This window comes from Diceros bicornis, chromosome 5, assembly GCF_020826845.1.
Source record: "Diceros bicornis minor isolate mBicDic1 chromosome 5, mDicBic1.mat.cur, whole genome shotgun sequence".
Lineage (NCBI taxonomy): Eukaryota > Metazoa > Chordata > Mammalia > Perissodactyla > Rhinocerotidae > Diceros > Diceros bicornis.
In genome coordinates, this window is record NC_080744.1 from 47,692,457 (window position 1) to 47,717,938 (window position 25,482).

The 25,482-nt window shown below is 41.2% G+C and overlaps 1 protein-coding gene across 2 annotated transcripts in view; it reads left to right on the forward strand.

Annotated features, from left to right (window-relative positions):
* The first annotated feature begins 9,863 nt into the window (after positions 1-9,863).
* The window catches only part of SCG3 (secretogranin III), a 42,339-nt gene continuing 26,720 nt past the window's right edge, over positions 9,864-25,482 (forward strand). For both annotated transcript variants that reach the window (XM_058541577.1, XM_058541578.1), the window contains exons 1-8: positions 9,864-10,224; positions 10,904-10,956; positions 11,458-11,503; positions 11,600-11,815; positions 17,082-17,224; positions 18,230-18,379; positions 21,396-21,573; positions 24,805-24,921. In XM_058541577.1, the coding sequence (XP_058397560.1) occupies positions 10,134-10,224; positions 10,904-10,956; positions 11,458-11,503; positions 11,600-11,815; positions 17,082-17,224; positions 18,230-18,379; positions 21,396-21,573; positions 24,805-24,921 (994 nt within the window). In that variant the 5' untranslated portion in view covers positions 9,864-10,133. The remainder of the gene's footprint in view (positions 10,225-10,903; positions 10,957-11,457; positions 11,504-11,599; positions 11,816-17,081; positions 17,225-18,229; positions 18,380-21,395; positions 21,574-24,804; positions 24,922-25,482) is intronic.

Genomic DNA, 25,482 nt, shown 5'->3' on the forward strand with positions numbered 1-25,482 from the left:
GAGCACCATAGAAGGAGAGAATAAGTGGATAGCTTCTATTTTCTCCCTCCCCCCAGATCCACTATTCACCTCACCCTGTGCCCCAAGAAGGCTGACTTCTAAGGGCTGCATCAGTGGCTCCCTTGCCCTCTGGTTTCTGGTTGAGTTCAGCCACTGGTAGGAGACGAGAGGGAGAGAGGAGAGTGGAGTCAGGAGATTTATTTCCTTGGCTCCCTGCCTGTTGGCTTGTCTCCTGTTGGCTGCACCCTCTGCTGATGCCTGCAGCTGCCATCGGCTGGCCCTCTCGTACAGCTCTCACCAGGGCCTCGGGTGGTCACGGCTCCCAGCTGTGACTAGGCACAGGGTGCTGCATCTTTCCTTGTTGCTTTGGCCAAGCTCCACCCTTACCTTTGATCAGACTTACATTTTTTAAAAATCACTCTGGTTTCTTTAAAGTATGAACTGGAGGGATGGAGATACAGGGCAAGAGGAAGAGAAGCAGAGAGATATTGACAGCAACAGAGTTAAAATCAGGACTGACTTTAAAAATCTTGAATATATGAACACGGTCCGAGAAACACAGTTCTCTGAGCTCCATTCATTCATTCAATTTTTTCAATAACTATTTAAGTGCCAGGCTAACTATTATTGGCTCTCAGGATAGACAGATAAAAAAAATTAGATAGTATGTTTGAAATAGATAAGTGGCAAGGAATAACGAAAAAGTAGAGCAAGGTAACAGGGTTGGGAGTACAGGGGTGGCAGAAGTGGGTGCAATTTTAAATAATCTATCACCGAGCAGGTGACATTTGAGCTAAGGCTTGGAGGAGGTGAGAGGATGAGCCATGTGGTGACTATTCCAGGCAGAGGAAGAGGTCACTGTAAGGCACCAATGCGAGGGCAGGTCTGGCCATGTCAGGAGCAGCAGAGGCCAGTGTAGCTGGCGCTCAGGGGCCTGAGGGTGAGTGGGAGGAAACGAGGTCAGAGAGGCCACCGGAGCTGTATCATGTAGGGCTTTTCTCAGGGATTTGTTTGGAGCAGAGGCAGCAGAGAAGAGGGAACTGCCTCTCCGCATAAGTCAACCCACCCTCCACTCTGGATAGAGGTGAGTACTCTCACAACGACTGATGGGAGGGGAAACGCAGTAATCTCTCTTAGTTTCTCAGAATGCATCAGTCCTGTTTAATTGTACCCATGCAGTGTCTAGCAAGATATGCCGGCCTAATTCCCCAATGTCTACAAAATGTTGGCATCCTAGGAGAAGGAAACTGAAATTGCACCGCTAACCCTGCAGGAGCATTGGCAGCTAAGTCACTTGGGGTTCCCATGGCAGCAGCACGCCCCCGGGGATCACTAGGGGATGGCTTTGGAGCAGCAGAGCAGAGCTATCGATTTTCTGTTCCACTGAGGAAGATGTTTAATCGTATTTTCAGAATACCTTTGGGACAAAGAAAAGAAAAACAGTCTCTCATTATTCTCTCCACTGGTGTGCAGTAAATTTAAAATAAATATTTTTTTCTAAAGTTTTTCTTCTGAAAAATTTCAAGCATATACAAAATTAGAGAGGATAGTATATTGAATCTCTGTGTACTCCTTACCCAGATTTAAAAATTATCAACGAATGGCCAATCTCATTTTTTCTATTTATCTAGCTATATGTTTTTTTCTGTACTTTAAAGCATATTCCAGGCATCAATATTTGTTGAGTGCTTACTATATGTCAGACACTATTCCAGATGCTCGAAATACAGCAATGAAAAGAAGTATATGGAAAAAAATCCCTGTCCACAAAAATCTCATAATCTAGTTGGAGGAGAGAGATAATAAATAAAAACAGTAAGTGAATTGTACAGTATGTTAGTGATAAGTGCAATGGGGAAATATAAAGCAGTGGCGGGGGGAGTGCAGGGGCAGGGGTTACAGCTTTAAATAAGGGCTCAGGGTACGTGTGGTGAACGTTGGGATGCACTACTCAGATCCCACTTCAGGACCAAGGGACTTACTCCTCCAGCTACTAAAAAGAACCACCTCATCCAAGGTCATGACTCCTTCCTGGGAAGGCCTACACCCAATGACGGATCTATGCAGGAGTATAAAGGCCTACACCTCTTGTGGCAACTCAGGACAGCTCTGAAGTGTCGTCTCATCTTTAGCACTCCCTGTAGGGTTGGTTAAAGCTTCCCCTGAGACTGCATTGCAGCTCAACTTGTCCTTCTGCCAAACCCTACATCCGTCCCATCCCTTCCCTTCCATAATGGTGATTCAGAAGCACACCCTAATCAACTTCCTGCATGCTAATCTCGCAGAGTCTGCTTCCTGGGGCACACAACCTGAGACAGTAGGTCTTCCTAAGAACATGACTTTTTAGCAAAGATATGATGTAAAGGACTGGGTCCTAGGAATATCTGGAGCGAGAGCATTCCAGGAAGAGAGAACCACAAGTGCAAAGGCCCTGAGGTAGAAGTGGGCCTGCTGTGTTTGAGGAATAGCAAGGAATCGAATGTGGCGGGTTTAGAAAAAGTAAGGGAGGAGTAATGAAATACTGAATCAGAGATGTAATGGGAAGCCAAGAAGTGTAGAGACATATAGACCATTTAAAGACTTGGCTTTTTCTCAGAGTGAAGTAGAGAACTTGAGAATTTCCCAAAAGGTCCCTGTCACTCCCTCGCTCCCCCAAACTGCCTCAAAAGACTCAACTCTCTAGACAAGATTTCCAGATATTCCTCATCTTCCTCCAGAAGCATGACTCAGATAAATAGATTAAACTCACATCCAGCAAGGAAGCCCCCAGCCCCCATACCTAGAAGGAGCTCCTAACCCGTCATTACCAGGCATATGGGAGCCCAGCTTTCAACAATGCTTTTGTTCCACTGGACCAGGTTCCCATCAGCCTCTAAGCCACCACTTTTCTTAGAGAAAGGCTTAGGAAGCTCCCTCTAGGGGGAGGGAGCTTGGCTCTAACATGGAGCCAAGGCAAGGAACAAACAGAACTGACTGTCACCTTAGTTCATTGGCGAGTGGACACCTGCATCTGGATGTTGACTCCTCAGTCCCTTGGTATATAGTTCATGGTCAAGTAGAGGCTGATACAGCTAGGTAGAAGCTGCTTCCACTGTCTATGATTGGGTTGACATCTAGGGAGATCTTCTTTTGGAATACTCTCATCTAGGCCCCAAATACTGACCTAAGGGTTATACTCCATCATAGAGCCTGAAATTTAGAAGATTTAGACCTTCTTAGAATCCATAGATGAGAACTTAAAATGGGAATTCATCTGCCCTATGGAGCCCTCTCATCTTGTTCATAATGAAGAGGAATGGAGAGCTAAGCTCTGCAGTGAGTCCTGTGGTGATAGTTCAAGACTAGTGCCCATTTCCACACATCCCTGGTCAGTCTATTTAAGTTCCTTTAATTTACCTGGCACAGTGAGGCAAACCAGAAAAACAATTGCATAAAAAGCCACTGTAGGTGCCTACATGCCACGGCAGAAATTCTTCCAGCCTGGCCTCCTTCTTAGCAGTCTGGTTCATCAGTTCTCTGAGTTTCCCTGCCCCCTTCAGCTCTGAGCTCTGGTTCTTGCTTCTGCATCCCTTAGTTTGGTGACCTGGTTTATACTATTTACCACAACTTTAATCATGTCCCTCTTTAGGACATGATTCTTGGTACTTGCCCATCATCTCCACTTACGTTAAGTGTGGGTCAGAAACAACTCATGCCCCAAGCCCACCACACATAATGAGACAGGGATTCCAATTCCTGTCACACTAACAGTCGCAGGAGGCCCACATAGCCATGATTTCATGGAGCCCCTTACTGGACAGAGCTGCTAACTGCTTTAGCCCTGCCACAATCCTGTGCACTGATCAGCATCCTGCATGACCTCCTGGACACATGTGAGGGGGTGAGTGGGTGCCCATCTCAACCTTGTCCTCTACCTGACCTCAGATGCCCAGACAAGATAACTGGTGTACCTCCTGCTCTGCCATCTCTCACACATCTCTGGAGAAGGGTGACCTCCAGCAGCTCGAGGTCAAGCTTTTGAAGCATACCCTTTTACCCTTTTCTCCTGGGAAACTGAAATGATGCTGACCAATATGTCTAAGGGTTTGGAGTAGCTCACTCAAGGCCAGCCTGACTACCACACTAATTAAGGCAATCAAGAATGACCTTGACTTCATGCAAGCTGAACATACCTTGCACGGCTAGTACCTTGTGAAGATCCACAAGGGAGCACGTCTTCAGTATTTTAGCAAATCCGTCAAAGCTGGACCCTACAGGAAGGAATCCCAGTTCATACCATTTATCTCCCTTCCCCCGTCCCCTCAACCCCCATACCTACACCATTGAAGAGGGAGAAAAACTGGAATAATCCCCTATTCCTAATTCCCAGGGCCACAGAGGCCAGCTGCAATTACTGGCAGGGTGGAGGGTGCGTACTAATCTGAAGACCCCTTGGGAAGCCTTAGCCCACCTCAAGCATGCCCCTGGAAAGGGAGGGGAGGGGCAAAGCTGTTGGGGAGGGATGGTGTCTGCTGCAGTTTGGCTACTTGAGGTACTCCCATGGTTTGGAAAAAAGTGCCAAGTCTCATGTAAGAGAACAGCTTTGGGTAGACACATAAAATGATAAAATTCCATCCAACAAACAGTTATTGACCTCTTTACTATATGCTAGATACCAATATAAAAAGATAAATCCTGGCTAGCTCCTCCCCTCAAAGAGGTCACAGTAAAAAGGACGTACAAGCAATGACGATGCACTGTGAAAATTGTTTAGAATGGCATTCAAGCAGTAGCAGAGCGTCAGAGAAGACAAAAAACCCTCCCGCCAGATTTTAATTTCTCCTTTCCCGAACTTATCACAATCTATGCTCATCTCCCAGAAGAAAGTAATTCATTACAATTGTCTGAAACATAATGGAGTATGTTTGTAGCATATAAAATTATTTATCTAGATTATATTGCTTTATTGTTTTTTTCTGATTATAAAATCAATACATACTCACATTTTCAACTCATATTTCAAGGAATTCAGGATTGCCTTATTAACAAAGAAAAAAATCTAACCTGGAAACCACTGTAAATATTACGGGAACAGATTTTTCAGATAACTCTCTATTCATGTGTGCACATACATTCTCACACACACACACACACAATTTTTATCATAGGAACCAAACTGCTAATAGGAAACCTGATATTTTTCATTCAATAATGCTTGATCCATCTTAAATACTATATTCTATGGTGCAGTGAGTGTCTGTTATTTTTGTTTGCCTTATGCCCTACCCTGATACCCTAAATGCTCTACATTGTAGTTCTGGAGGGAGCCCTCAATCATAGTACCTCACACCTTCCTCCCATGGCCCCTTGGGCAGGTGATTGACCCAATCTGGTTCAACCATGGTACAAGTAAGGTAAGTAAATAACAAGATAAGTTAGCCAACTAGCTACCTTCCCCTCCTACCCATCTCAGATTCAGTTCTGGCTCTTTCCACTCTGTAGGTAGCCAATAACATCTTGTCATTTTGGCCCATGTTCTTTATGCGTATACTCTTTTCATTTCCATGCCTTCACTTTCCTTGATTATTTTAGCCTTTTTATTTGCTCACTTCCATTATCCTTGGTTATTTTAATTTGCCTCTGATGGTGACTTTCAGATTCCACATCTACTTCTCCTTTGAGCTATATCAGCAGCCATCTCCAGTGCTGGCATTCTGCGTCATTCCTATAACTCTGTAGCTGTGAGGGCCTTTGCCAGCTCTGGCTCTCTATTCTTAGGCCTTTCATGAACATTTCTTCTGCAAGACTACTCTTTTGTAAAGAAAATGTTGAGTGGAGAATCGTAATGACAGGGTGGATAACAGCTCTTTAAGGAACTGACAGCTTCTGGCACTGCAAGACTGTCATGAGCTTCCAATGTGGGACAGCCATCACAGTCCCGGCATTTGAAGACTAAAAGTAAATAGGCCATCCTCCATCACTTCTTTTTTTTTTTTTTTTTTTTAAGATTTTATTTATTTATTTTTCCCCCCCAAAGCCCCAGTTGATAGTTGTATGTCACAGTTGCACATCCTTCCAGCCGTTGCATGTGGGACGCGGCCTCAGCATGGCCGGACAAGTGGTGCGCCGGTGCGCACCCGGGATCCCAACCCGGGCCGCCAGCAGCGGAGCGCGCGCACTCAACCGCTAAGCCACGGGGCCGGCCCCTCTCCATCACTTCTTTCATTTATTTAAGCAAATGCATTTCCAGATGCTATAAGAAGGGCTGAGAAATGAAAGATGAGTAAGTCGATATCTTTTTCCTCGAGGAATTCACAATTTAGTAGGATAGACAGCTATATATGTAAGCAGATAATTACAGTGAAAGATACAATTTTACAAGTATATGTATAAAATATTTTCTTAGAAAAAACATGCACTAAAAGCACATGTACCAAAAATCAGCAGTGGTTATCTCTATAAAATGATTTTTTTCCCTTTTTGCTTATCTGTATTTTCAGAATTTTTCCTTCAATTTTTGACATAAGGAGGAAAGAACCATGTACAAAAAGCAGCACAATGGGATACATGCTATATTGGAAGTGTGCACTGTATTCCAAGGAAGCAACTAACTTGTCTGAGGAAGTCAAACAAAAGCTTGCAACATCTACCTTTCCAGTCTTACACTCAAACGTGTCTCTCACATGCCAACCAAATGCAAGTCACGTCATTGTTCGGATCCTGGTCCAAGCAAACCAACTGTAAAAATATTTATAAGGCAAGGGGGGAAATCTGAACTCTGACTGGATATTTGATGATACTAAGGTAGTATTATTATTATGAGTTATGACAAAGGTATTACAGTAATGTTGGGAAAAAAAGAATCTTTATCTTTTAGGTAAACATTCTGACATACTTATGGATGAAATGATAGGAACTTTGGGATTTTTATGGGTAAACAACCCATTGCGGGGGCTGGACCCACGGCCTAGTGGTTAAGTTCGGTGTGCTCCGCTTTGGTGGCCTGGGTTTGGTTCCCGGGTGCGGACCTACACCACTTGTTGGTAGCCACGCTGTGGTGGCGATCCACATACAAAATAGAGGAAGATTGGCACAAATGTTAGCTCAGAGTGAATCTTCCTCAAGCAAAAAAAAAAAATCCATTGGGGTTGCTAAGTGGTTGAGGATATAAAATAAAAAGAGTGGTCATGATTTAATGATTATTGAAGTTGGGTAATGAATTTATGGGAGCTCACTTCAATATTTTCTCTACTTTTGTGTGTGTTTGAAATTTTATATAATAAAATATGCAATAATAATTAATATAACAATTTTTCCTATAATAAATAAAAACATTCTTCAAATGTCTCTATCTTCAAGACTCAGCTCAAAAGGCATCTTCTCTACCAGTGAATGAGCACATGACAATCAATCCATGTGTGTGTTGACATATGCACAAGCAGTATTAACAAACTCACTTTGCATTGCCTGTTGTCTATTCCGTGATAACCTGATCTGTGTCAAAGACACTTGTTTTTATAATTTCAACATATATTTTTGATATTATTCAAAGTTTATATGGTGCTTACATACAATAATCAAATATTTTAACCTTTTTATTATTATGAAAAAAGACATCTTCTCTTTGAAATCTTTCCTGACTATCTGTTCCATTATTTGCACCTCACCTGAACTCTGCACATACAACAGGGAACCCATAATACACTCTTGTGCTTATTGGTTCACTTATATTTAAATGAGATCAATGTGTAGTACACGAAACCTATTCAGCAAATAGTTGTGGTGGTTGTTGTTTTTGCTGTTATAATCACAGTCCTTTCTGTTAGGCTATAAGACCAGCAGTGAGCATATCTTACTTGTCTTTGTATACCCAACAATTATCTCAATACCTGGTACATTTCAAGTGCTCAATAAACATCTGTTAAATGAATGAATGAATGAAACATAGGATTACTCCCTTCATAGGCCTATACTAAGTCAAGCAGAAGCATCCATAAGACTGAGGAATGTAGACTAATTCATGCCTCACAGTTTCCTCAGTGGTCCACAGCTCATTTGATCAGAAACATAAAATGTTCCTAGATTTAGTATCCATTTAACACAGTCACATTGAGGCCAAATGGCAGAGAATGGTCAAATACCTTTCTTATTTTTGCAAGCAATGCAATGTGCTTGATAGCCATCCCTTACCTTCATTTCATCCCGAGCCTCTCCCAGCTGCAAACATATTTTGAGGGGAGGTGTGAGTGAGGAACAGGACAAAGCATAGAGTGAGTCTTAGGATCGGTGAATGGGTATATCACATAATATTCAGTAATGTTTCTTAAAAGCTGAAAACATTTCATGACTTATTTTTAGGCTGTGTCAAAATATTCCCGGCATCAAAATAACTTGATCAAAACATGTACCCATTTGATCTCCACAATAACATCAGGAGGCAGGCAGAGCCTGCCATCTCTGCTTTAAAGAAGAGGAAATTTACCCTTCACTCAGCTGGGATTTTAAATTGTGACTTAATTTTTTGAATGCAGTATGCTGGGATAAGGATGTTATGTTATCGCTGCCAAGAAACAACTATTTGTTTTGAAGTAGCTGTTGGATTAAAAGTACTCTTTAGATTCTTAAAGGAAGTATTTGAGTGACTTCCAAACTCAAAAACTTCCAGAATGAGGGAGATTTGTTTGTTAGCTTGTTTGTTTGTTTGTTTTTAAGGACTTGAATAACTAACTTGCTCCTCGAAAAGCAAGGGTGCAGAAATCAAAGGCCTGATTGTGCTGAATCCTTCTCTTTGGTCTTTATTCAAACTGGTTCCCAGCATGCCACAGAGCAAAGGAAAGGGTCCAAGCTCTGTCTAAAAATCAGAGACTAAAGAACTTACTCAGCACCCTGCTCACATTAGTCTTGCTTGTATTCATCATTTACCAAGTCTTTTGATAGCTCCTTTTATACAATAATGTTAGGCTTCTGGGAATATTCTCAGAATATAGGAAGCACCTCCCTGACCTAGTTATGATATAAAATGCTTTTCATGACTATCTCTTCTCTTCAAGGACCCCTAGAACAGCCAGGTCCATAGGCATAATTGAATTCTGGGGAAGAATTTTACAAAAGTACAGTTGTTGTTGTTGTTGTTGTTGTTGTTGTCGTCGTCGTCTATTGTTTGGTAGTGGTGAAAGGCGAGATTTCCCCTTGGGGGGAAAGGGGAAATTTTAGAATGAACCTGGCCCTTGCTACTCACCTACGTAACACTGATGAGGACATTCACTCTTAGGGGAACAGGCAATGATTTTTTAGTTCTGTTTCAACATCTAGGAGAGTGAGAGTGTGTTGCAGCAATCGGACTATTTGAAAGAATGTTCCTTGAATTTCCCAATTCAAAAGACTCCCTAGAGCTGAGACACAAAGAAGAGCACCAAACGATGCTTGGTATGTCAACCCAAATCACAAAAGGCAGGGCTTTTCTAAGGTTATAAGAATTATATCTACCTTTTGGGTGCAGGAGGTAGAATGGAAAGAAGGGATTCTGGAGCAGATATCCCAGAATAATCCCAAAACAGAGCTCTTCACACAAGGTTATCTAACTCTCCTTGACAGGTGCTCGGGCAGAGAAGGCATTTGGTCCTTGAGGTGACGTTTACTTGGGAGGTAATGTCAGTGATTTCCAAGTTTACAGCAATCCAGGTGACCCTGAGCACAGGAGCACCCCTAGGACTGCGGCAAGATAATACGCTAGCAGGTCTGTCGCCCCTCCCCCTTCCATTCCCAGGGATTGGAGTAGCTTTGGAGTCGCTGACGCCATCCCTTCCCGCCTCTGGATCTCAGCGAGCATGCGCTTTCTTCCTCACTTCCTCTCAAGGAGCGAGCGAGAGTAAGGCTACGCCCTAGCCGACCCGCGGCCGGCTCCGCGTCACAGGAACTTCAGCACCCACGGCGCGGACAGCGCTCTCTTCCACCTGAAGACCTGACGCCCGAGCCCCGAGCCTTTCTAATCCCTTTACTCCCTAGCCGCGCAGAGCTCCACCGACCGCCGGTCCCCCCCACTCTCCCTCCCTGCACCCTCCTTCTTCCTGTTTTTACTCCTCCTTTTCATTCATAACAAAAGCTACAGCTTCGGGAGCCCGGCGCCAGGCTGTTTCTGAGCCAAGCGTGGAAGAATGGGGTTCCTTTGGACCGGCACTTGGATTCTGGTGTTGGTGCTCCACAGCAGCCCAATTCAAGCTTTCCCCAAACCGGGAGGCAGCCAAGGTACGCAGACACTTTCCTTCCCACCTCTCTTTTATTTCGCCACGAAAAGGCAAAGCTTGGCATAATCCGAGAGCTGTAAATCACCTTGCCTCATTTTCTGATCAAATTATATCCGTGCATATTGACAGAGAAATCAGTTTGAATTTAGAGGCAGAAGACAGATTTTTCCCCCTACTTTTTAAATGATAGAGGAATAACATGGTCGTTATGAAAGATCTTATTTTGAAACTGGGGAGTGGGGGGTGGCTTTTAAACCTAATAAAATGGCTTGGTTTTTTTTCTAGTTGTCTTACAACCATTCTCAGATACTCTATTCATAACAAGTGCAGTGTATGATAAAAGACTTTTAACGTGCCAATAATGCCAATTCAAATTATGCTCTGTCTAGTTGAAAACAGCTGGTAAACCAAGTATTAGAACTATATGTTAGATTTCTGGTTAGGAAAAAAAGTGTAATTCTATTAACTCAGGAAATAAACCAGGCAAATAAGCAAGGCTACATCGATAATCATCGTTATTGTACAATCTTGATAATCTTTGTTAATATATATTTTTGTTTCACTGTCATCCAAAAATATTTCTTTTAATATTTGTTTTTCTTTTTTGAAGATTTTATGTAATAAAAGACATATTGTGTCTTTCCAATGCACAGTTAAATTTATATGTCTGTTTATTCTAGACAAACCCCTACATAATAGAGAATTAAGTGCAGAAAGACCTTTAAATGAACAGGTAGGTCAAAAGTAAAATTATAAATGTTATTTCATTTTACTTTAGTTATTATTATTTAATGTAATTATACTGTGACATTTTAGCCACTTTGAATTCACAAACCTCAGGAGCTTAATAATAAGTTGACAGAAATTGGGATGAGAAACACAGTTTTGGCAATTTCTCTGTCCTGACAGTTATATACGTAGAGTTTCGTATAATACACAGAGCGGGCTGTATTATAATCCAGTGAGCTCAACATCACATCCACTCTATTGTAATATTGTTTATCAGAGCTTTATCTTTCACCAATATTATAGAAGGGAGTTAATATTTATAGAACATCTGCCCCTTTTTTAAATCTCATTTAATCCTATAACAATGCTTTGAGATAGAAATTATTATCTATATTTCACAAATAAGAAAACTAAATCCCACAGAGATTAAATCATTTAGCTCTCATACTTGATAAGTGGTGGAGCAATGATTTAAAACCAGGTCTATCTCCTGTTTGTTTCACAGATTGCTGAAGCAGAAGCAGGCAAGATTAAAAAAACATACCCTCCAGGTAAAAAGAAATTATAATGATATTAAATTTAAATGATGTAGGCTATGAGAATCTTAACTAAAATGGATCTGTTGGGCTTGGGGACTTTTATTGCAGAAAACAAGCCAAGTGAAAGCAATTATTCCTTTGTTGATAACTTGAACCTGCTAAAGGCAATAACAGAAAAGGAAAAAATTGAGAAAGAAAGACAATCCATAGGAAGCTCCCCATATGATAATAAATTGAATGTGGAAGATGTTGATTCAACCAAGAATCGAAGACTGATTGATGATTATGATTCTACTAAGAGTGGACTGGATCATAAATTTCAAGGTAAATGAGGAAAAAGAACTTTTGCTTCCCATTTTCTCTAACTTGGAGTTTCCCATTATGGGTTAAGAGAACGTCTTTTATTTTAAAAATACCTCTTATACACTCATAATCCTTTATTAGTCAGGACCAAAACTGAGATAGAGCCCAAATTTACTGATAATGTGTGAGGCCCAGCTCCACAGAAACCCAAATTTTATTTTCTCTTTAAAGGTTCCTTTACTGATGCTTTGGAAAAAAACTTAAACCTACTATCCATATTTTATGTTACTGAATTCATTTTAACAGTCCAATTTATTTTAAATATTAGTACAAACAAAATATCATAATTCTCAAATAATTAAATCAAAAAAATACCCTCCCCCAAAGGGGAAATATCCCTGACTTCCTTTTCAGTGTTCTCTTCCTAGCCATATCCTTTCTTTCTAGGTCATTCTAATCTTTCCTTGGCTTCAATTACCATCTATATTCTGATGTCTCATATCACTAGCCCACACTTCTCTGAGATATACATATCCGTCCATCTACTGAACATCTTCCCTTGGAAGTCTCAGAGGCACCTCAAAATTAATGTGTCCAAGATTAAACTCATAATCTCTGTCCACCTTACAACCTAGCCCTCTTAGAGGGCTCTTTCTCTAGGTAAGGCACTACTACTCAGACAATATTCCAAGACAGAAATCTAAGAATCAAACTACTCCTGTTTTTCCTCATTTCTCAAATTCTAATCCACTAGACTTGACTTCCTATGCATCTCTCAGATTTTTTTTTCTCTATCCCCAATCACCGCCATCCTTGTCCAAGCTCCAATCATGTCTCACTTGAACTACAGCAGAATCTTCTAATGGTCTTCTAATAGCAGCCAGAGTGATCTTTTTAACACACAAATATGAACATGTCACTCTTTTGCATAAAACCCATTAGTAGATTCCCATTTCTCTTAGGATAAGAACCAAAATTCTTAATGTGGCTTCCACAGTCCTTCATGGACTGGTTTCTGTCTGCTTTTCTAGGTTTATCCAGCATACATGATATGATAGAAACCTTGTTCCTTTCCTTCATGGCACTTCATGCAGTTCAATTTTACATTCCTATGTGTGACTACTTATGATTTATGTCTTTCTCCTCAAATAAATTGAAAACTTCACAAGAACAAAGAATTGATGAATGAGTAAATGAACAAATAAAAGAATACATGAGGGAATAAATGAACTATTGTACCTAGGCATTGAGGAAGAGGGTGTGTTTCCCATTCTGAGAACCAGTGCTTAAGAGTGACTATGGATTTTCTTATATGTCCTTATTCTGTTCCATGTCCACAAGAGAATTATGCCGATTATCTCTGCCAGAAAACAACTACCAATTACATTTCACTTTCATTGGTTATTGTAGCCTGAGCAGAGTTCAGAAGTATGTTGTGCATGTATGGGGTGGGGGAGATGGTTTATATTTTGAAACATTTTATTTTATTTATTTATTTATTTATTTTTGTGAGGAAGATCAGCCCTCAGCTAACATCCATGCCAATCCTCCTCTTTTTGCTGAAGAAGACTGGCCCTGGGCTAAGATCTGTGCCTATCTTCCTCCGCTTTATGTGGGATGTAGCCACAGCATGGCCTGATAAGCGGTGCACCAGTGCGCACCCGGGATCCGAACCTGGGCCGCCAGCAGCAGAGCACGCTCACTTAACCACACCCCACGGGGCCGGCTCCCTTGAAACATTTTATATTGCCTACTACTCAAGGAAATTTAGTTTTTTTTCCCCTGAATTCTACTTTTTAACCAAAAATATTTGGACTAGAAATGAATAGACACTGGGCATGGCTGCGTACAAAACAGATTCCCGCCCACCCAGTGGTATAGCGGTTAAGGTCGTGCGCTCTGCTTCAGCGGCCTGGGGTTCGCAGGTTCAGACCCCAGGTACGGACCTATGCACCGCTTATCAAGCCATGCTGTGGCAGGCGTCCCACATATAAAGTAGAGGAAGATGGGCACGAATGTTAGCCCAGGGCCCATCTTCCTCAGCAAAAAGAGGAGGATTGGCAACAGATGTTAGCTGAGGGCTAATCTTCCTAAAAAACAAACAAACAAACAAAACAGATTCAACCACTTTGACTGAACTGACCATTTGATTTAATAAAATTAAAAAATAGTCTAATGTTTGTTTGACTGAATCTTTTTGGTCCAACTGGTTGCACACGCAGGCGGAGGCACAGATCTGTTTGTGATCTGACCACTAACCTGAGTAACTTATTTTTAAATTGTTCAAAATTTTGTTAGCATCCCAAACGGGTTCAGAAATACTAAGTGCTAGTCCTGAGGGCTCTAGGTTTACCCTAGGAGTCATTTTAAGTCCACTTGAGATTACAGAGAAGATTCTTGGAGAGAATGATCTATGAGTAAATCACTGGTCTCCTCTCCTACCTTGGAAGTGTTGGAATCAAAGGGTTTGGGACCACGGAGGTGACTAGAACCTCGGAGGCATGCAGGCTTACATTGCAGAAGGGAGAGCGAGAGAGCCTAACTTCTGCAAGGTACTTTCCTGCCTTTAGGAAACCTCCAAATGGGCTTGTGCTATAGGGCCCATCAGTTCTCCTTTTCAGCGTTTTCTACAGTATGTGTGATTCAGGATTTTTCCAAGTTTCTTTTATGAAGCAGTGCTTTCGGGCTCCTGTGTGCATTTACCAAACAAATATTCATTGAGCAATTACACTTTCCGACTATGAACTAGGCAATAAACTCTGTGCAGTTAGGGACCATGCCTCAACTAATTATTACTCTATTTCCAGTTTTGGCCCACATTGTCTTTAATAAAAATATATTAAACAAGTGAATGTCAAGTGCCAGGTTAGATGCTGAGGATTCAAAACATAACGGGGAAGATGATGACTTGAACATGGCTCTTTTACATCCATTTAGAATGTTTTTGCTGCTTTAAAAAGATTGTAAATGTTGAACTCATGTTTGGCTTTCCTCTGAGGGTCTATACAGGAGGGTGAGATACCCCTTCATGAGCAGTAGAGGAGTCACTCTGAGTAATTCTGTCCATTTTAGAGGAGCCAGGAGAAATCAGTGGAAGGTAAGGAGCAATGCCCAAGTGCTCAACTATTAACCCCGTCTAGCAAAGCTCTGCTAGGGGAGGCCTAAGTTCCTGGCTCCAGAGAATACAGCAGAGCAGCAGAGGAGAGAGGCTATTTCTTCAGAGCGTTGCTAACATCCTCCCTGTTGTGAAGTAAATGAACTGAAAAACAGTCATCTCAGTTATTGCCCAGCTCCAGCAGGCACCCAATATACTTCCTGTTTCAGATCCTGAGGGACAAGTGGGAAGGGAAATAAATTCTTCCACCTCTGTGTAGACCAGGGCAGTTTCTGCTCCACATATTCCCAAGAGTCTGTGTTGCAACCTATAAATGGAAAAATCAGACCTGAATGATAGTGAGTCTCCGCTTGTGAAAAAATGGATGATGAACCCAATTTTTATTCAGCTTGGAGGGGAACTTATTTTGCGGGTTTTTTTTAAGGGGTTTTTCTGCTTATTAGTCACTGGCCCACAGGGCTCAAAGGGCTCACAGCTCATGGATTGGCTGACAGCTCAGCAAGAATATACTGTCAGGGAACTTCCAGTCCTCTGTGTATAATCACTCTACCCCTAAGCTTCCTAAGCTTCTTTTCAAACAACAAGAAGATGTTCTGCCTGAGGCTGCATATACCTCCATCTCCATAGAGTCTGGAAGAAAGGCCCTGAGAGAAATTCCTTATTTGAACCCCTCATGGAAGAAAAGGACAGAATCAATAGAAATACTAGGTTCTTCTTCCCTAGAGTGAATATAATCAGAATTATTGGGGCAGAATCTGGCCAGGGACTCAATTTCTATTGTCTCTGGAAGATAATTGCAATTCTTTTATTTCAGGTACAAATCCACTGTAGATAATAATAATTAGCTTTCATGTAATATTGTAATTAGCTTTCATATAGTACTTTGCAACTTCAAAGGTGCATTTACATCTTACTTCATCTGATCCTCACAATAATTCCATGAAATAGATAATCCTAGGATCTTCCTTTACAGGGGTCCAGGGATACATAGTGGTGTCACTGGGGCTAAAATTCTGATCTTTCTAGTCTGCCTAGAGGTGACAGGGAGAGTTGAGTGCCTTGTAAACTTGCACATATTAATATATTGCTCCATGTGGTATAGCTGAGAAGAGACCAATTGATTCCCAGGAGTTCTCCATGGACGTGGTACAATGCTTCCTCACCACCAACTCTACTGTATGCTCCCTTTCCCTCAGGGCGGGCCCTTGCTTTAGTCTGAAGTAGTGTTGCCAAATGTATTCCCAGGACAGCCAAGCATACAGATTTGCAAGTTTCTCTGCAGAGATTTACATATTGCTTTGTGCAAATCTGTTGTCACATTTTAAAAGTTTAAATTCCAGGCACCTAAAATAAGTTTCCTATTCTCTGGAGAAAGGGGCTTATCACATTAACCTGTCTTACATAAAGGCACTCTGATACGCATTCAGTTAGAAGTAAATATTTGTTCCAGGTAAGTCATAAAATCTTCAGTACACACTCTCTGGTTCTAGGTGTGAGGCGGTTTCCCCCACCCTCAGCCCAGGAATGTGCCAGCAAAGGGAATACATGTACAAATAGTACCAATATACTCCTTGTATGGAAATGGAATATCAAACCATATAATAGATAGAAGGGTGCTTTGAACAGTATGGCATGCTATATAAGTACGGCATACAATAATAATTAAAAGTATAATATTGTTTGTATTATTAGAATAAAAACTGGAGTGGCCTTTTGTGTTGTCTTCAGATCTTCCTTCCTCTTGTAACCACATAAGAAGCTTTCAGAATTTCCATTATCATCCTAGGTTCTTAACTTCAAGTCAAATTTTATTTCAAACCAAGAGTTTATGGGGACCAAGCAGGACCATAGATATATTCCAAACATTTCTGAGTATACAAGAGCAAGGTATAGATCATATACAGTCATGTGCTGCATAATGACATTTCGGTCAATGACGGACCACATACACGGTGCTGGTGCCATAAGATTAGTACCATATAGCCTAGGTGTGCAGTATACTATACCACCTAGGTTTGTGTAAGTACACTCTCTGATGTTCGCACAATGACGAAATTGCCTAATGACGCATTTCTCAGAACGTATCCCCATCACTAAGTGACATATGACTGTAATATGATCCATGAAATGTCTGTGATCACTATGATGTGAAACTGTGATTGCTCTGTCTAGATGATCCAGATGGCCTTCATCAACTAGATGGAACACCTTTAACTGCTGAAGACATTGTCCAGAAAATTGCTACCAGGATTTATGAGGAAAATGACAGAAGAGTGTTTGACAAGATCGTTTCTAAACTGCTGAATCTTGGCCTAGTAAGTCATGCATGAGAATAAACCCAATTCTTAGTACAGTTTGGAATATGCTAAGAAGCCAAGCCATGAGATTCAAGTAGCCAAATGCTTATAATGCATCTACTTTATACTAGGCACCATAGGTTTTGAGGACAAGTAAGGCAACATTCTTTCCCTCTAGGAATGTATGGTCTATCGGTAGAACTAGTCAAGTACACACGTGCCTATGGTGGAAGCAGCATAAGAACCATAAGAGCAGTTCAGCATGCCAGAGGATGGATTATATCCAGTTGGGCAATAAGGAAAAGCTTCAGAGAAGGAGGTGTTTGAAGTTAGCTTAAAAGGATGGTTAGGATTTAACCAGCAGAAGTAAAAGACGTGTGATGTGAGGAGGAAATAACATGAGCAAGGGCAAACAATATTTGGGAAACTCTAAGCAATCCGATTTGACCCTGCTCATCTTGGCCTCCAGCCCTAGCACAACCCTGGCAGGCTTTATTCGGATATTAAACTTGCATGTTTACATTACCTGACCATGACCTGCCACTGAGGGTGAGAAACAACCCTCAAGATGTTTCTCAAAGTGAGTGTGTTCCACGGGTTCCAACGGACAGGACTGACCACTTGCCCAGGGGGCCCAAAGAGTGCTGGGCAGTCACAGTAACAGCCAGCAACTAGTACAGGCATAAACAGGGGTTGTCCAGAAAGAGTGACCAGAAGATTCTCTAAAAATATGTATTCAACTACAGAGTTTAGTCTAGATTGGTTTTGTTTTGTTTTGTTTTGTTTGCTGAAGAAGATTCATCCTGAGCTAACATCCATGCCAATCTTCCTCTTGTTGTTTAGTATGTGGGCCACCAGCACAGCATGGCCACTAACAGAGCAGCGTAGGTCTGCACCCGGGAACCAAACCCAGGCTGCCGTAGTGGAGCATGATGAACTTAACCACTAGGCCACTGGGGCTGGCCCTAGTCTAGATTTTTTAATCACAAAAATGGGAATAACAGTTATATGTGTTTATAACAGATCACAGAAAGCCAGGCACACACACTGGAAGATGAAGTAGCTGAGGTTTTACAAAAATTGATCTCAAAGGAAGCCAACAATTATGAAGAGGAACCCGATAAACCCACAAGCAGAACTGAGAGCCAGGCTGTGAAAATACCAGAGAAAGTGGTATGTATATGTGAATGTATATGTGTACGTTGTGGATGTGTGTATATGCATGTGCATGGATGTGTGTGTGTGTCTACTTGTATTTGTATATAATTAATACAACCTGTGTATAATTAATACCTCACTTGGTCCCAAAGCAGATTTGGGATATGTGACATTTTTAGCCCACTTAAAATACATATTCATGAAATACCAATAAATGAAAAGATACAAATGAACTCTACTTTGAAAATAATTTAAACATACATGTTATATTGTGTTACATAGTAAAGATTCTGTCTTATACCCCACAGTAGAATAACACATATTATGTGAAATGGTTATTGTGCATAACAACTATTTGTGTAATTCCAGTCTACTAGAACCAGATATTTCACAGCTCTTTTGGTATCCAACTTCTGTTCACAGTGAATGTCATCATCTGCCCCCAGAACCCCAAGAAAAGAAATTCAGGTTGATCTGATCCTCGGCCACACCAGCTTTTCTATTCCCCAGAGCTGGTTGCCTGCTGCTGCCTGTCTGTCCCACCCTGTACTCTTCCACCTGCTCCCTCCTCTTTTCATTGGTTCAGAGGCCTGTCTGTCATCATTTACTTGGACCAGTCATTCATCCTTCTTTCTCCCTGCTGGTCTCTGTGCCTCTTAATCTTTTCTTTGGCATCAGCCAAGCTACTGGAATCTGTCTCCCCTCCTTGACTTCCTTTTAAAACTCTAAATGGAGCTGATCATAGGAGGAAATGGGAGGATATCAGACTCCTCACCTGTTCTTTGGTTTTCTCCACCAGAGCACCCAGGCCCCAACGCTGCTTGTCTCCTCCAACATCCTATCCCAAATACAAAGAAAAAGACTATATAGGCTTATGGTCCTGTTTTAGAGGAGGCTAAGAAACAGAAATTGGGTCTGGATTTTGTTTTTTTACTAGATAGCTTACAAGCTCTCCTTTACTCTCCCTGCTTCCAATCCCCACCAGCTTTCATCTTTCTAAACAGCTTTTGAAAATCCACTGACTCTAAAAAAAGCTTTCTAGATTTATCAAAGACTCATGACTTTCACTCAAGCTTACCACTCTGAACTGAAACTGAATGGCTATTTTCACGATTCTTCGCTCCCAGTATGTAGTCCTCATTTACCCATCTTTAAAATGTCCATATGCTTGACCTGTTCACTCACGCTATCTAAATGCATCAGCGCAAATGAAATATTCTTTTTATTTTTTTGAAGTTTTTTGGGTTTTTTATTTATTTATTTTTTGTGAGGAAGACCAGCCCTGAGCTAACATCCATGCCAATCCTCCTCTTTTTGCTGAGGAAGACTGGCCCTGAGCTAACATCCATGCCCATCTTTCTCCACTTGATGTGGGACACCGCCACAGCATGGCCTGACAAGCGGTGTGTCAGTAGGCGCCGGGATCCGAACCCGGACCGCCAGCAGCGGAGCGCACGCACTTAACCACTATGCCACAGGGCTGGCCCCTGAAATATTCTTTCAATAAATATTTATTGAGGTACTAACTATGTATCAAGCACTGGGGAGACAATGCTCATGTAAAGAGACATAATCCCTGCTTTCATGAAGCTTACAGTCTAATGGAAGAGGTAGATGGTCTTCAAATAGTCACACGTTTTAATTACAATTGCTCTAAGTGTTCTAAGGAAAGAAACATGGTTCTATGAGACCTCATAAAAAAGGAACCTATCCTGGGGCCAGCCCCGTGGCATGGTGGTTGAGTTTGGCATGCTCTGCTTCAGCAGCCTGGGTTCAGCCCGGTTTTGATCCCAAGCGTGGACCTACACCACTCATCAGCCGTGTTGTGGTGGCGACCCACATACAAAATGGAGGAAGATTGGCACAGATGTTAGCTCAGGGCTAATCTTCCTCAAGCAAAAAAAAAGAGGAAGGTTGGCAACAGATGTTATTTCAGGGCGAGTCTTCCTTACCAAAAAAAAAAAGGAACTCGTCCTGGACTTGGGCTCAGGGGAGGCTTCCCCGAGGAAATGACTTGAGGCAAAAACCAAAGGCTGAATAGGAGTTAACTTGTGAACATGAGAGGCAACATGTAGAGAAGGATATGTGGAGTATCCAAGTCACTGAAACAAGGACAGTGTCGCTAGCACAGAGAGAGCAATGAGAGATGAGACTGGGGAAGTGGCCCCGGGCCAAGCCAGGCAGGGCCCTCTGAGCCATGTGTGGATTCTGATCTTTATCATAAGAGCTATGGGAAAACACTGAAGGATTTTAAGCAAAGGAGTCACATGACCATACTTTTAAAAAGATAACTGGCTACAACATGGAAAAGGCAGTGTTGGGAATAGATTGGAGATGAGTCGTGTACCAGCTAGAAGGTAAGAGATGAAGGCAGCTTGGACTAGAATGGGGTAGTTGAGAAAGAGAGAAATGTACAAATTTGGGATAAATTTTGAAAGTAGGGCCAACAAGACTACTGATGGATTGGATGCGGGAAGGGAAGAGGAAGAGGCACGAAAGACTCTTAAATTTTTGTCTAGTTCACTGAATGGACAATGGCTTATTAACTAAGATGGGGAACACTGGACACAAATCAGTTCTGGGGGAAAGTCTTGTGTACTTTTCCAGACAACCCTTAAAATGTCGCTGAGAAGTCCCCAAGGTGTGACTGCTCTGCTAGTGTTAGATATTCTGACACTGATCTTGACACCATAGATTCTGTGACCTCAAAGTTCCTCTCCTTGGTGAAAGGCAATTTTACAAGGAGACACTCATGAAGACTGATAGAGGGGAAGTTGGCCAGAACGGGAACCTAGAAATTCCCTGTCTAGTCTCCCCTGAACAGGGGCTAGGGTCTTCAGGTGAAGCACCTGTCTGTAAGTTCCAATGACCTTTCCATGTGACTAGATGCCCAGATGCCTGCAAGAGCTTGCACAGGAGGAGGTATCCTTGCACTTCACATTCAAGGGTAGCACAGAGGAAAGAATCAAGCTGGAGTGTCATTAGTTCTAACAAAATGTTTATTTTTTTATTGATTCTTTCCCCACTGGAGACTCCAATGGCGGCAATTCAAGATGGTTTTACTAATGGAGAAAATGATGAAACAGTATCTAACACTTTAACTTCGACGAATGGCTTGGAAAGGAGAACTAAAACCTACAATGAAGACAGCTTCGAGGAACTTCAATATTTCCCAAACTTCTATGCACTCCTGAAAAGTATCGATTCAGGTAAACACTGTTTTCTGACCATTTGGAACAGAAACAGTCATTCCAGGAAATGTGTGGGTGGGTTTCTTCTTCTTCCTGTTTTCAGTTTCCAAATGCAATCCTCAATGATATATATTGTGGCCTCAGGGAAAAGAGTTCACATGGATTTTTTTCAAGCATGCTAGTCATGGAAACATTTAGTAAAAGCTAATCAGGAAAGGTGGAGTGTCGGGATAATTTAATCTTCTTGTTAACAGAGGGTTCATTTGTTTGTTCAACAAACAACTATGGAACATGTGCTGTGTTCATGGTATTAGAGGGAACCTTGTGCAGACGTGGAGATGAATCAGTGTCCCTGGGCTGACCCAGCACAGCCTCAACTCTTGTTGCAAATCTTTTTTTAAAACGGCTTTATTTATTATCCTCTCTTAGTGGGAACAATGTGTGGAACATAATTTATCATTTTTTAAATGATTCAGAATTTGCTTTTTAGACATTTTCATCTTCAGTCTTCGAATGAGTTAAAGTGAAATAAACCTTGGACTAGAGGAGGTCAGGAGCCCAAAGCACACTTGGAAAATGGTATTTTTTTAAAAAAAAAAAAAGTCCTTGAGGTGTCTTGCTCTTTTCTCTTATATGTGCACCAAAATAAGTTAAGTGAAGATTTCAGTTCATGTTTATTTTTCGTTAATCTGCATGGAGGATAATAACGGGCAAAGTTTCTGTTGTTGTTACTGTCCAGACAGATGCCCTACACTGCCTTATGGATTTTCTTCTCCTTGTTCAATGATTCAGCCCCACATCGAACATTTGTAATCAAGATTTCTATAATTGTAACATATTTCCCCCAAGAAGTGACCTTAGAGTGAGCTTTCATTTCTGCAGAACATCCTTTGTCTTTCAATTCCAGACATTGCCCAGATGGCACTGGCCCCTCTTCTGGTGTCTGCAGGGCTTGTACATCTTGAGGGTCCATTCTGAGCCATCTTGCCCCATTGGTTGGCAGATGTGTGGCTCAGAACCTCTGTCATCCTGGTGAGTCACTTCTTGTCAGTGCAGAGCCTCAGCATGATACCAAATACCTATATGGATGTGACCTTGAGTAAATAACGTGTTGGCTGAAGTTATTTACCAGCACTTTTCCAGCATCTCTTCCCCCACCTTCTTCTGTCCCAACCTTGTAATTTTTATGGTATTTTTAGGATTCCACTATATGGAATGTCCTTTATTTTATGTGTTTTTATCCTTCAATTTCCTTCATCTCATTCCTTATTGCCTTTATTTTTATAGAATTTTAATTGAAATACTTACACTGAGGTCTTTGATAGTACTCATCTTTCTCACCCAAGGTCTGAACCAATTGAGAAATAATAAAGCAGGTAGAAAACCAAAATATGTCTGATACCGATAAAAAAAGATTGAGCTATAGGGGCTGGCAGGTGGCGTAGTGGTTAAGTTCACGCACTCTGCTTCAGTGGCCAGGGGTTCTCGGGTTCAGATCCCAGGCGCAGACCTACACGCCACTCATCAAGCCATGTTGGGGCAGTGTCTCACATACAAAATGGAGGAAGATTGGCACAGATGTTAGCTCAGGGTCAATCTTCCTCACCAAAAAAAAAAAACAAAAAAAAACATTGAGTTGTAGAGTATAGATTAGTGTAAGAGCCAACAATGGGCTTGCTCACTCCCTGCTTGTCAGTTTAGCTCTTAGAACAGCCAATCTCAGGGATAATTTGAATCTGCAAAGCAGACACTTTTCTCAGATCCCTGCCTTCTGCTGTTCCAGGCGAGTGGAAAGAAGAAAGATTCCAAACCTGATCAGTCAAGAAATATAAACTAATGGCTATTGCCTACCAACCACATCTGTGGGGAGGATGAAAAGATGGGGGGAGAAGGGCTAGGAATATTTAGAGAAAATCCTTCAAGGCAGCTAAAAGAATAGGGAAAATGGGCTCTCCTCTAGCATCTTAGTTTTTCTTTTCTTCAAAAATGGAAATGGATTTTTTTCTGATTTTAGAATTGATACATCTACTGAACTGCTATGGAATCCTTGGCCATCTGGTTTTATCAAGATGCAGAATAGTGTGTTAGATATGAAGAGTTCCCGAGAAACTGAACAGTGGTTACCTATAGGGAATAGGAGTTGGCGAGGAGGAAGAGAATGTTACTTTCACTGTTATTTACTTCTGTACTATTGGAATATTTTTACTATATGTATAAATTCTTTTAAATGAAATAAAGTTTAGGAAACAGTATATACTATTGTTAAAAAATCAACCTAACATTTAAAAAATAAAGATACGTGTGTGATCTTATTTCAAATATTAAGTTTGGTTAATGAAAACAGATCATTCTTGCCCTCAAAAATGTACAGAAAAAGTAGAGTAAAGTTGAGTAGAGAAAAGTTGTTGGGTCACCAATCTTCTAACTTTCCTTTTGAGTTCATGTTATCTTGGTTGCAAACTGTCTCTTTATCATCTACTCTATTAATAAAATATTTTCAATTAAAGTAAACCTTTTTGGAGAAGTTATAATCGCCTGTTTCTGAAAAATTTCCGTATACCCATACATTATCCTGTATTCCCAATCAAGTCTTAGGCTTTTTGTAAATTAAATGCAGATCTTCCTCGACTTACAATGAGGTTACGACCTGATAAACCCATCAGTAAGTTGAGAATATCCTAAGTTGAAAATGCATTTAATACACCTAAACTACTCAACATCATAGCTTAGCCTCGCCTAACCTAAATGTGCTTGGAACACTAACGTTAGCCTACAGTTAGGCAAAATCATCTAACACAAACCCTATTTTATAGTAAAGTGTTGACTATCTTATGTGATTTATTGAATAGCGTACTGAAAGTGAAAAATAGAATGGGTATGTGGGTACAGAATGGTTGGAAGTGTATCAGTTGTTTACCCTCGTGATCGCTGGGCTGACTGGTTGCTGCAGCTTGCTGCCGCTGCCCAGCATCACGAAAGAGTAACTACCACATATCACTAGTCCGGGAAAGGATCAAAATGGAAAATTCAACATACCATTTCTACTGAATGCATATCATTTTTGCACCATTGTAAAGTTGAAAAACCATAAGTTGAACCATCTTAAGTCTGGGACCAGATGTCTGTATACATGATTTTAACTATAAACGTAGGGCGAAATCTTTCAATAAGATGCTGTACTTCATAAATTGACATTGAAAGATGAAGCTATACTCCACTAGTTTTTTAAAATTTTGTCCTTTTATATAGAAAAAGAGGCAAAAGAGAAAGAAACGCTGATTACCATCATGAAAACGTTGATTGACTTTGTGAAGATGATGGTCAAGTACGGCACAATATCCCCGGAGGAAGGTGTTTCCTACCTTGGTGAGAGTCCTGTCTGTTTTGTTTTTACTGTGGTTAGTGTTCATTGTCCAAAGTGAAAAAGGGATTTGGCAATAATTACTTCACTAATCTGATAATTTACACCAAAATAGCCTGAATCATCCGGTAACCAGAATAGCCCAGCTTAATAATGCATACAAATAAAATTAACAAGAAGTTTTCAACTCTTTATCTCTATAAATCCAGCTTGAGTACAAACATTTCACATTTACCATATTTTGTCTTAACATTTTCTAGTAATCTCCATGAACACAATTTAATTAAAATTTGACTTACTATTTTTTTTCAATTGTGTTTGGATGGTCGGGACTAAAAAAGTCTTGATTTTAACTGGTGAGGTCTTGTGTGGTGGGAAGGAAAGAGCATTGGACCGGGCATTGGAAGTTCTGCCTCCTGGTCCCAACTCTGCCACGGACCAGCTCTGTCCGGGCGGGGAAGGTACTCACCTTGCTGCGCCTCAGTTTCTGCATCTGTAAAATAAAAGACTTTGTTATCTATAACAGGGGCCTGTAAACTACTGCCCTTGGACCAAATCTGGCCCAT